Consider the following 12,630-nt stretch of genomic DNA (forward strand, 5'->3'; position numbering starts at 1 on the left):
GGATAGAATTTCAGCATTTGAGAGGATTTTCTGTGGTCAGAGCGGTTTCTAGCAAAACATTGTTGATTACAACTCTGATACCCAGGGTTGCTTAAAATGGGTGGGTGGCCGTATACATCATTTGAACACATCAATAAATACATATGGAGACAATTTGTTCATGTTTAATTTTAATTTGTTCTTGGAATTTCCAAGTAGGACTGGAAAAGACCCCAGTATGAGACACTGGAAAAAAAATCCACCTCTGTAGCTTGGTTTTGTTTGTACTACATATAGAAATTATCTGCTATGTGAAAGTCGTATTACTACTTCTAACTTGGCTGTAAAAGTGACTTTCTTGGTAGCATTTTCTAGAGACATAACCTTGTTTGTAACTTAAGCTAACTACTGTTCTAACATGATGTTCTGTTTGGTCAGAATTTTGCAATTCGGAGTTTCCAACACAGTTTAGGAGATATTCATATATGTAAAAGGCCTGAATATTAATATAAAAATGTCTAGGTTATTTCTTGCATATATTTGCAAAAATATTTTGCCGACTTCTTCCAGTTGCCTGAATCATTTCTGAAATTCTTTCAGTAGACTGAAGTTCACTCTTAACTTTTTTCCTTTTGCTGCTTTAGGTTCTCCACAAGATATAGCTGCAGTAAGAAATCAGACTGCCCTTCAGAGCATGAGGACTTCCCGAATGATACCTCAGAGTGCTAGCATGATGTCTTTGGGTGCCTCTCAGAACACTGCAGCAATCTCTGCAACTGGTAGTCAACCTGAGATGGGAATGACTCCTTACAGCAGCCCAATGACTGGCCAGCCAGGAATGTACAGTATGAACTCTGGAATGAGCCAAATGTTGCAGCATCCAAACCAAAATAGTATAAATATAACACACAATCCAAGTCAGGGGCCAAGGCAGCCCAGCTCAACACAGGGAGTTGGCATAGTCAGCAGCTTTGGTCCAAATGTTTTAGTAAACTCTACTGTAGCTCAACAACATCAGCAAATGAAAGGACCTGTGGGACAAGTTTTGACCAGATCACAAGCCCCCAGGCTTCAAAATATGATGGGGCCAGTCCCACAAGGAACCGTAAACTGGCAGGCAAGAGGACTGCAAGGTATTTCTGGAAGGACTAGCAATGAAATTGGATCTTTCAATAATGGATCTGCTTACTCAATGCAATCAAGTCAGCCAAGGCTGCCTAAGCAACATTTTCCTCAAAGTATTGGTCAATCTATTATGGACACAAATGGAGCAGTACGGACACTGAACTCAGGTGTAGGGAGACAGATGTTGCAACAACTCCCTGGACAACAAGGAACCAATAACCAACCCAGATCAATGGTTATGCCTACAATAAGTCAGGCAGTTTCTTCTCTAACTGGTTTTAATCAGTCTCCTGCACAACAAATACCAGGAAATAGCTTCAATCAGAGCAGCCAAGGTCAGATCTACGAGAGGAATCCCACTCAAGACATATCTTATAGCTATAGCAGTGAAGGAACTGGAGGGTCCTTTCCAAATATAAGTGAAAACACTGATCTTGTAGACTCCATCATTAAAAGTGGTCCAGGAGATGAATGGATACAAGAACTTGATGAACTGTTTGGAAATCCATAGCACATGGAGACGTTCAGTTCCAATATTTGTGGGGTCAACAATGGAAAGCAGGATGATGTCCATCCTTGTTTCTTTGTTTTGTTTTTAAAGCTGTGCAAAGCTAGCTGATCTGTGAAGGCATAGATGGAATTTGAAGCAATGACAAAAAGTCCTTGCCAACTTCCCACAGCAGTCTCCATGCCATAGCGTATCTGCTGCAGGTCAGAATGAGAGAGAGAGAGAGAGAGAGAGAGAGAGACTGAGAGAGAGAAAGAGAAAGAGAGAAAAGCTCAAAAAGTGCTGCTTTCTGCCTGTGGGCCACAGAAAGTGCCAGGCAGTTCCCAGGTGCCAAAGCCCTGGCTGTCGTATAACAATGCACTTTCTATGCAGTTCTCTAAGAGCTGTTGTAGTTTTCAGGATACAGAACAGGCAGCTTCTGAGATAAAGCAGGAGAGTCAAAGCTAGGTGACTGTAAAGTGACAAACACAAAGATCTTAACTCTGAATTTAATAAATACCAAGCTTTTCCATGCAATGTGTGTAATCTGATAGAGAATTACATAAAGGTTGTTTGAATGTGGTGATGACAATGATACCAGGGCTGAATGAGTTCAGTCAGTGCCCTATCAATGCTTCTTAAGGTGCATAATGGATTCTAGTGAAAGAGTTTATCTTTTCTCTATTGTCCGTTTCCTGCATAATCAAGTGATTCCTGACTCATTATCTTTAAGTATGAGGAAAAACACAGCATAGGACAAGCAAGATTGTATAATAATTGTATTACTCACTGGCTGCCTCCAAAGATAGTGATGCAATACAAAAATAATTGGAAAAAAGAGAGATAGGCCTAAGGAAATGAAAACATGGATGTTGAGTGTGTTCTTTTTTTGAACATAACAGGATCAAGTGAGGTTGGGCTATACAAACTATTGGCTTGATCTTCCAAAAATGTTAGGAGACTCAAGGAACAACTGCTCTAAAGATCACACAGAGAGGGGCCAATAACTGCAAAGCATCCTTGACAGATTGAGAGTGAGTTTATGGTCTATGTCAGGGGTGTGCAAACTTGGCTCTTTTAAGACACGTGGACTTCAACTCCCAGCGTTCCTTAGCCAGCTTTGCTGGCTGAGGAACTCTGGGAGTTGAAGTCCACAAGTCTTAAAAGAGCCAAGTTTGCAGACCCCTGGTCTATGTTCTTCAAACACATGTCCTCTTTTCTACATGTCCTACTTCCTACAAGCCCTAAGCTCTTTAAAATTTAAATTTAAAATTTAAAAATTTTAAAAATTAAAAATCCATTGATGTAATTTTTAGTAGCAGTTGTATATAAGCATATGACATTGCAAATATTTTTCATAGAGTTGTGCAATTTGAAGTACTAGAATTTAACTGCAATTCTTTTAGGTCCTTTTAAGAGTTTAGATTGGCATTATTTGTAACATTGGAAATTGAATGTGCGACCACCTATCTGTATGTTGAACATGGGGGTTCATGTTAAATACATCCACATCCAGAGCATTCTCAGGGTCTGATTTATGTTTCTCTTACATACAGTTTTCCATCTAAGCTAATTTGTTTTTAGAGATAACATTTTTTGGTAGAGTAGCAGTAGACAGTGAGGGGACTTTGCTATTTCTGCAGCCTTTCATTCTCTGGTTCATGACATTCTCTGATTGTATCTCTTACACATTTCCAGGATAAGATTAACAGGCATATTGAAAGAAATGTTTTAAAAGCATGTAGAGAAGCACTGAACATCTCATTTATCCATAATTTTCCTCCTCTAGAAACAGCTTTTCCTGAAAAATGAAGGAGGGGGCAAGGTTTTAGTTACATGTTAAAGTATTTTTAGCCCATCAAACACTTTGGGTTGGGATATAAGATTTAAATGGCATGGGTGTAAAAATCCTGTATACTGAAATTATTGGCAGATTTTTTTGCAGATTCTCATGAGAGTTAACTTCTTGTCAGTACTAAAATATAGATTGACCAACGCATTTCCACGTTGGTAGATTTGACATTTGGCCAAAAAAAGTTGTGTGATTATAACAAATAAAGTTTATCATGCACGCAGTGCACACTGTGCCAAATTGAGTTCTGATCATAGCACATACATAGGAGTACATGCAAAGATCCAAAGAAGTTTTAATCCACTCATTTATTAAATTTATTTAATACAACTATACCACATTCAGATGAAAGAAAAGAAATGAAGAGTTTGTGTGCTACAGCAGTCAGATGAAGCTGAAAAATGTGACCAGTTAAGTATGCAAAAATTAGGAAAGAAGTCAAGTGAATTATCATCTCCCTCAAAAAAAAATTATTCTTTCCTGGAAAGATTGATAAAAGAGGATTTATGGTGCAATCCTATGTATGTTTATTCAGAAATAGGTTCCATTGTCTTTGAGCTAAACCCAGGTAAGAGGCTCTAGGATTTCAACATTAAAACATGAGTTTCATCTACACAAATTCCAGTAAGTTCCATTTTATTAGAATAATAGAGAAATTAACTTTGTGTTTGATAATGCACTCATAAAAAGTTTATTATATTTGTAAATTTTCCTCCAAATCCTTTAAACTGGGACCAAGTAATAAAAAATACTGTTTAATATTGGGGGACGGCTCTTTTAACTATGGTGCTTGTGTACATGAAATGGTTTTTTAAAAAAAATATTTGTAAATATGTTTTTACAATCTGCTGATATCACTGGGTCTAGTCTGTAAAATAGAAACATATAAATAAATATTGTATTATATTATGTTATATATATGTATATAAATATATATACCTGCACACACAACATGCAAACACAGACATATATATGTAATATGTTTGTTTAAAATAGAATTTTATTTCATATTCATTTATCTATACTGCAGTGATAACTGCACTTCAGATGTCGTGTTATCAGTTTGTACTGTATCCTAGCCAGCAACTTTTTCCATTTTATTCAAACTTTTTCTAATTTACTTTTTTTTTCACTTTCCACATTAAACGTTGCTTATTTCATTTTAATAATTGTACAGAACTCTTAAAATGTAGAAATGAACTAATAACATACCAATTTTAAGGAAAAAAATAAAAGATTGTTATCTGAATCAGCTCAGTTCTGTAACACAGTTCTTTATTTTTGCAGTACAATATGTGGCAGAACTGAGCCAGCCTACACTAATCCACAGAAAAGCTGAAGGCAGAACTGGATAAGGATAGCACTCAGGTGGGCAGCCATCAAAAAATTCAGGGCTTTGTCTAGACTGGGGAAATAGAAAATGTGGAAAAAAGCAATTATTGCAAACTATTTTTTCATATTACCACGAAAACTGCACAAATGTGTAGAAATAGTAGAGTCATGCTCAAAATGAGGAAGTCATTAACTATTAAATCTTATATTATGTACAGTACATCTGTTATCAGCTGGATCTATTAATACAGGTAGCCCTCAACTTACATTTCATTTAGTGATGTTTGAAGTTACAACGGCAGTGAAAAAAGTGACTTACGACCATTTTTCACAGTTACAACTGTTGAGGCATCCCCATGGTGATGTAATCAAAATTTAGACCCTTGGCAATTGACTCATATTTATGACGTTTGCAATGTCCCTGGATCATGTGATTACTGTTTGTGAACCTGACAAGCAATGTCAGAGGGGAAACCAGATTCACTTAAGAACCATGTTATTAACTTAACAACTGCAGTGATTCACTTAACAACTGTGTCAAGAAAGGCCGTAAAATGGGGAAAACTCACTTAACAAATGTTTCACTTAGCAACAGAAATTTTGGGCTCAATTGTGGTTGTAAGTCAAGGAGTACCTGTACTGGAGCAAAGACGAGTTCCTTTGATCCAATAAAATGTTAAAACTTAATGGGAAATAGCTTTATAAAGAGATATTGGCTGCACCCCACTAATTAGCAATAGCTGTCCAGCATTTCAGGCAAATCTTTATCCATGATTGGTTGCATGCAAAGAATGTCGCACATAAAAATTCAGACAACCTTGGTCAAGTTGTATGTTCAAATGAATCCCAAAGTGATTCATTCATTCTATGTTTCAATGAGTCTCTAAGTGCCACTCCAGGGTGGGAGCAAGAGGCTAGAGAGATAATTGAAATAATTTGATAGGCACTAAGTGGTATCAAAAGCATCACTGGCCAGAGTAGGAGTTGCCTGTCTATTGTTTATGTTGGGCAGGATGGGTCCTTTTACCTTACAGATAGGAGAAAATGTGAAAGTTGGTGGTGTAAGGAGGAAAAGAGCAGGGAAAGGCATTGCATTGGTGCCAGGCATATGGCTGGAGACCGGATTGGCTTGATTGTGGTGGCTTCTATCACCAAAACCTAATTGAGCATAGGGGGTTCTTTTCTCTGAATGTGCTCAACCGGGTTTCAAGTGCAGCACCAGCTGTGGCTGAGGAACAGGGTTGGGGTCATGGATTGAAAATGAAGAATCCGAAAGGATTTTGAATATTGCTCTCCGTTGTTGGTTGTTTCAAAATCAACCAAATAATCATCCATGTGATTCTAGCCATCATATGAATGGCCTCCATATGGTGTGTCATATGCTCACTGGCTCTTTGCTTTCAGTTCTTCTGAACTTTTATATACAATGCACAGCATGCCCTTTCTTCAGCTGAGCTCAGCTGTGGAAACCCATTAATTGGTTCAAATCTTTATGAATCGATTTTTTTCATCTGAATTTTCTACTTGACATCCCTTTATCCTTTCTTAAAATGCTTATTGCATTTTGGTATTTCTCTTACCACCATAAGGTAGGCATTAAAAGCAGCTCTTAAGACATATCCGGTCAGATTCATCACTTGTTCTCCTCCAACAGCACTCTAGGCATCTCTTAGCCCTTTTAAAAACCTGTGGTTTCTCCATGAACCACAAGGAGTGTTGGGAACAATGGATCAAGAGAGACTGTACAGGAATGATCCTGTCCAAAGCCTCAGCTGTCCTTTGGTTCCAGGACAAAACCAGGGCTTTGGCAGCATCATTCACACACCAAAGCCCTTGCAATATCCCCCATTCTCTCTGGAACCTATTTGAATCCATCAGTCATTGGGAATGGACCAATTTAATGCAGTGGTGGAATTCAAATTTTTTTACTACCAGTTCTGTGGGTGTGACTTGGTGGCCGTGGCAGGGAAAGGATACTGCAAAATCTCCATTCCGACCCCACTCCAGGGGAAGGATACTGCAAAATCCTCATTCCCTCCCCACTCCAGGGGAAAAATATTGCAAAATCTCCATGCCCACCCCACCCTGGGACCAGCCAGAGGTGGTATTTGCTGGTTCTCCGAACTACTCAAAATTTCCGCTATCGGTTTTCTAGAACCTGTCAGAATTTCACCCCTGTTTTAATGGGTTTGGCCTTCCTGTGAAGGGGGGAGAATCTCAGGGACACCTAATATGAGCTGACCATGACAGGAGGATTAACAATAGATCCCCATCCCAGATCATGTTGCCATTGCTCCAACAAGAAAATCATATCTGGCAAGTGATCACTGTTCCAAGTCAAACCTGAGATGATCTGGGATAGACCCATAGTAGCCATAAATTCCTGGGTACTTCCAAGATCAACCCCAGGTCTCCCTGGACCATAAGTTTTGGGAACTCCACTGCCAGCCCTGAGATGGCTTCCAGCAGCTCAGGCAGGGAATTGCCACTTAGCAGGGTGGCTGGTACAGCAGCACCAACTGATCCAGTGAGCACAGCTTCAGAAATAGGATCTCACACAAGCAGTAACATGGGGAGTAAGGTCCCTTGAAGGACGGAAGAGGTTCTTGGATTACCACTGCCACTGCCACCGCACCTCCCCTGCCCTAGGGTCTCAGTGCCAAACCCTAAACTTGGCTATGCACATCTCCAGGAGGGGAACAATCCTTTCCAGAATCAGCCAGGTCTCAGTGATACATGCAAAGTTGCCTTGCACCTCGTCAATGAGTTTTTGGATAAGGGGAGCCTTATCAGTTTATGGAAACGGTAGTAAATTGGCTAGATGTACCTTGTTACAACAAGGTACAAATCTCTTGTATTAAAAACTAATGCTTTGTAAAGACTCTTATACCATGTTGATTAATACATACAGATGCAGGATTATGACAGCGTATTTTTTTTACAGATGTGAGTTCTTTCTTTTTTTCACTGATTGTGTTACAAGTCATACAAATTGTCTAATTCAGGTAAATGATACTTGTACTGCTCCCCAGAACTCATTAATCAATAATGTTGCATCTCAGTGATTTGTATTCTACTTTGTTACATTTAGAATCAATCGGCATTACCAGACATGCTTTCAAATATGCTTCTCCCCCCCCCACCTCATTATTGTCATTCCTACTTGATTCTCAAAAGCCTTTAGCCTACTGCTCAAACCCAGAACTTCAGAATGTCTTCAACAAATCACAGGTCAGCCTACTATCAGGTGGAACTTAAGCAAATGGAACATCAGATCAACATCAAATTAAAATCAGTCAAAAATGCCACTCACAGAGGATAACAGCCTTCCAACATAATTCCAGCACTCCAAGAATACATAAACAGAAAAAAAATGAAAAGAAATATTAACAGGTCTCACACACACACACACACAGAGTCCATGAATTTCCCTGCATGTATTTATATGCATCTGTCTGTTTTTTTTGAAATCTTCACTGAGATTAATATACTTAATGTGAAACATGTAGATAGACTGGGCGGGGGAGGGGATTGTTTTTGGGATCTATAGTAAATGCTAAAAAGCCAAGAATTTCTCTTTATGTTATCAGATCTCACTTTTGGTGAAATGTTTTCTCTACAAATGTTGTGACAGGTGCATCACTCCATCCAAGCATAGCATCGTCTAAGAGCTCATCTCCAACCTTGGTTGAGAGAAATAAAAGGTAGGAGGTATTGGGGGGGGGGGATGATAAATTGTCCAATGAGAAAATTGGGACTCACAGACAGAATGAATGCACATTAACAAAAATAAGAATTCAAAGATTTCATGTTTAAGTATGTCACTATATTAATAAAGCATAGTATAATACAACCTTGATTTTAGAGGATCCCCCTTTCAGCAGACCATAAATACAGACAAATACAAATATTTCCCTTCAGACATCTTCCCAAATTAAAAATCCCATCTTAGCATTAATACTAGGAGAGACAAGATTTGACTTCAACAGGAAATACTTCAGTCAATATTGAATATTGAATAAGGAATATAACTTGGCTGAGAAGTTGAAAAGAATGTATTCATGAGGGTCAATGTGGATTTTTAGCTAAAAGTGTTAAATGATAATAAAAGAAATGGGTTGGACATTTTGGAATACATATTGACAAAAAATCATGTTTATTTTCATAGGTGTAGAGAAGGCCTTTGACAATTTGAATTAGCCTTTCCTATTTAAAGTTTTGGCAGATATTAATTTTGGACAGAATTTTATTAAATGGGCAAGATTCATTTGCACTTCACAGAAAGCACAAATAAATGCCAGTCAGACATCTAAAAAAAACCATGAAATATAAAAAGGGAGCAGACAGGGATTGCCCATTGTCTCCTCTCCTGCCTATTTTATTTCTTGAAATATCGCATAGAGGTACATGACAAAAGAATTGTGGCGGTAAACATTGAAAAATATGCTTTTTTTTACTTAAAAAAAAAGAAAAAAATGCTTTTAAATTAAGGGCATTTTGTCCATGATTTGGTGTTGATTTTGGAGGATCCATTAGAGCAGGAATCCTCAATCCCCAGGCTGTGTCCCACTGATGGGCCATGGGCTATTTGCGAGTGTACATGCACACCAGCCCAATTACGCTGCAAGGTTCCCTTCTGCCACCTCCCAGCTGCATTAAGGGAAATATCCCAAACGTGCTTTTTCAGGAGGCAATTGGACTTTCTTGTTTTTTCTTTTGAAGACATTTCACTTCTCATCCAAGAAGCTTTTTCAGCTCTGACAGGATAGTGGGGAATGGAAGGATTTGCAAGGAACAAAATGGCAAAATCATCAAGATGTTCAAATAGATGTTCTTATCCATATACTTAGAAACAATGCTAGAAGAAAATAAACATTACATAGGAATACAACTATTATAAAGCTCTGAGTAGGAAGGTGAAAGAGCTGGAAGTGTGACCATGTTCTCCATGTAGGGCTAAGAAGAAGCAAGATGCTAAAAATAAACAAACGACTGTTCCACTTCCAATTCGGGAAAAGGCACTGGAGATAAAATGGAGGCTGGGGGCTGATTGAAAAGAAAGGTTCACTTTATTGATGAAGCAGAACCACCAACCCCATGTAATTCTGGACAGCTGACAAAATGGAGTTGAGATTGGGTGGGCTTTATACCCTCTTTGGGCTTTGTGTTTGAGCTTCCTGTTCCTGTGCAAGAACACTTCCTTTAATATTCTATTGGTTGTTTTCAGATTCCTATGGGGTCATGCCTGGCTCTATAGGCAAAGGGGGAAATGTAAATCCTAGGTGCTTTTCTGAGCTAATCCTCTCAACCCTTTTAGCTTGCCTAATTGCTTATTTGGAATTTCCTCTCTGACCCAGTCTTTCTTTCTCTTTTTGATTTTTTTTAAATTATAGACAAACAAACATACAATACATAATTAATCATTCAGTGAGTCATCTGCGTGCATCTTTTGTGTCTTCTTCTTACACCTCCTATATTCATCATTTCTTGGTATTATCCATTCACTTGTTGTAACATTCTCTCCCCCTTGTTCATTTGTTATAACATTGTACCCTATATATATATCTTCTCTAACCAATGGTAAAAATGTCCCCATATCTTGAAATATTCCGATTCCTCTCTTTCTTTAATTATCAAGGTCAGTCTATTCATTTCTGCACAATCCAATATTTTCTTAATTACTTCCCCCTCTGAAGGGTTTTTCTCTGCTTTCCATCTTTGTGCAAATATTATATTTGCTGCAGTTATTACATGTATAATCAAATAAGTGTTTTTTTTACTAATTTTCTCTGGTAGGATACCCAATAGGCTCAGGTTTCAAATATTTATGTTGTTGTAGCATTTCTTCTAACCATGTTTTAATTTTAATCCAGTAATTTCTCGCTTCTGAACATGTCCACCACATATGATAATACGATCCTGGTGTCTGATGGCATTTCCAACATTTAGCTGATTTATCTTTGAACATTTTTGCCAGTTTTTCAGGTGGCTGACCCAATCTTTCTGAATGGATTACCAAATCTGCATTTCTAAAAGCTGACCTCCACAGTTTCTGCTTGGGGGCAGGGAGACTGGTGCTGGTTTCTAGTTCCTTTAAGATTTTTTCCCATTTCTCCTTTAGGGGAAACATAATATTCTGTCTTTCTTTTAATATTTCCCAAAACATTTCGTTCTTCTAGGAGCGGTGGGCTTCCCACATGACTAAGAAATCAGTTTCATCAAGAAATATGTTGATTTGTGGACTGTGGCTACACCACTAGTATAAGACATTCTTAAGACAGAAATGGGATCAATTCAAGAGCAGATATAAATGTTTTTGGCAAGAGTCTTGCAGAGCTTATTAGAAGACAATGCAAGAAGTATGTGGCAGGAATAAATGTGTAAAACAATCAATACATGGTAGTAGAGATAACACTGATATTCCTCAGATATCAGCATACAAAATATGGGTAATAAACAGAAAGCTGACATGGAAAATTAAACATGAATCAATAGATATGAAACTTGGTGAGATGAGAACAATAGTTGTAATGTGGAACATGAAGGATATTTTTTGTACAAAGTCATAAAAGTTCACTACAGAATATTTACACAATGCCTTTCAGCTTATCGTCTTGGGTGGACTGGCTATAGAATAATTGAAAACTTCAACTACCCTGATATCTGTTGAATAACTAATCAGCTAAGAATGGAAAGTCGAACAGATTTTTTAACTCTCTGGTTGGCAATTTGATTTTTCAGATTGAAGAAAAAACAAGGACATCAGTTACACTGGATCTAATTGGTCAATTGACTGAATGTGTCAGGCATCTCAGGAGAAAACACCCACCTTATTATGAAATTCAGTATAATTGGAGGAGAAAAAACTAAGAGAAATCAATTAGAAACCTTGGACTTCAGGGAGGTAGATTTTAATGAATTCAAGTGAAAGGTGGACAGTACAACATGTTTTGAGTTCCTATAAGATAAACTTGTCAAAGAAAGAAGGGAGACCTTGAAAAATTAGATAATGAAAATATAGGAATAAGCAAGAAGAAAAATATGAGTAAAGCTTCAAGAGGCCTGTATGAGTTAATAACAAGCGGAAAAGCACAAAGAAGCTATACAGGAAATGGAAGCAGAGGATGATGACTAAAGAGGAGCAGTCTATAGCAGGGGTCCTCAAACTACGGCTCGCCAAAGTCATTAATCCGGCTCCTGCAGGACCATGAGGATGCCCCACCCACATCGCCCTGCCCACCTGTCAGCTGCCACCCTTTGCCCGAGCGCAGGACTTACCTACTTACCATGGGCTGGAACTGGAAGGTAAAGCCAACATTTTTGGCCTACACAGTGCTACTGGAGGCGGGGGAGGTGAAAAACTGGAAGTGCTGACACCCCGGGAGGCAAAAAATGAGGTGAGGAGAGAGAGAGAGAGACAGAGAGAGAGACAGAGAGAGAAGACAGAGATGGAAAGAGAGAGAGAGAGAGAGACAAGAGACACAAAGAGAGAGAGAGACGGATTGTAAGCTCCTTGGGGTTGAGAAAAATTGCTACAAAACTGAGTTTCCTGAAGTGAACCATTAAACTCCTATTCAACTGAAAAAACAATCTAGTAAAAAGAAAAGTCAACCAAAAGTGCAACATGCAAACAAAAGCAAATAAAACACGCCCAGGAACAAAACAAATTAAAGTTTAATTTGTGTGCATTGTTTAATGGACTGCTAAATTGGCCATGCCCACCTAATCACATGACCTTCTAGACATGCCTACCCAGTCACGTGACCACCTAGCCATGCCCACCCAGCCAGTCTGGTCCCCCAACAGTCTGAGGGATCATGAATTGGCCCCCTGTTTAAAAAGTTTGAGGACCCCT

The 12,630-nt window shown here is 38.5% G+C and overlaps 1 protein-coding gene across 4 annotated transcripts in view; it reads left to right on the plus strand.

Annotated features, from left to right (window-relative positions):
* MAML3 (mastermind like transcriptional coactivator 3) overlaps nucleotides 1-4,347 on the plus strand; it is a 335,443-nt gene extending 331,096 nt beyond the window's left edge. For all 4 annotated transcript variants that reach the window (XM_058192277.1, XM_058192280.1, XM_058192279.1 and 1 more), the window contains exon 5: nucleotides 624-4,347. In XM_058192277.1, the coding sequence (XP_058048260.1) occupies nucleotides 624-1,615 (992 nt within the window). In that variant the 3' untranslated portion in view covers nucleotides 1,616-4,347. The remainder of the gene's footprint in view (nucleotides 1-623) is intronic.
* Nucleotides 4,348-12,630: the final 8,283 nt, after the last annotated feature.

The sequence above is a fragment of the Ahaetulla prasina genome, chromosome 8, assembly GCF_028640845.1.
Source record: "Ahaetulla prasina isolate Xishuangbanna chromosome 8, ASM2864084v1, whole genome shotgun sequence".
NCBI lineage: Eukaryota > Metazoa > Chordata > Lepidosauria > Squamata > Colubridae > Ahaetulla > Ahaetulla prasina.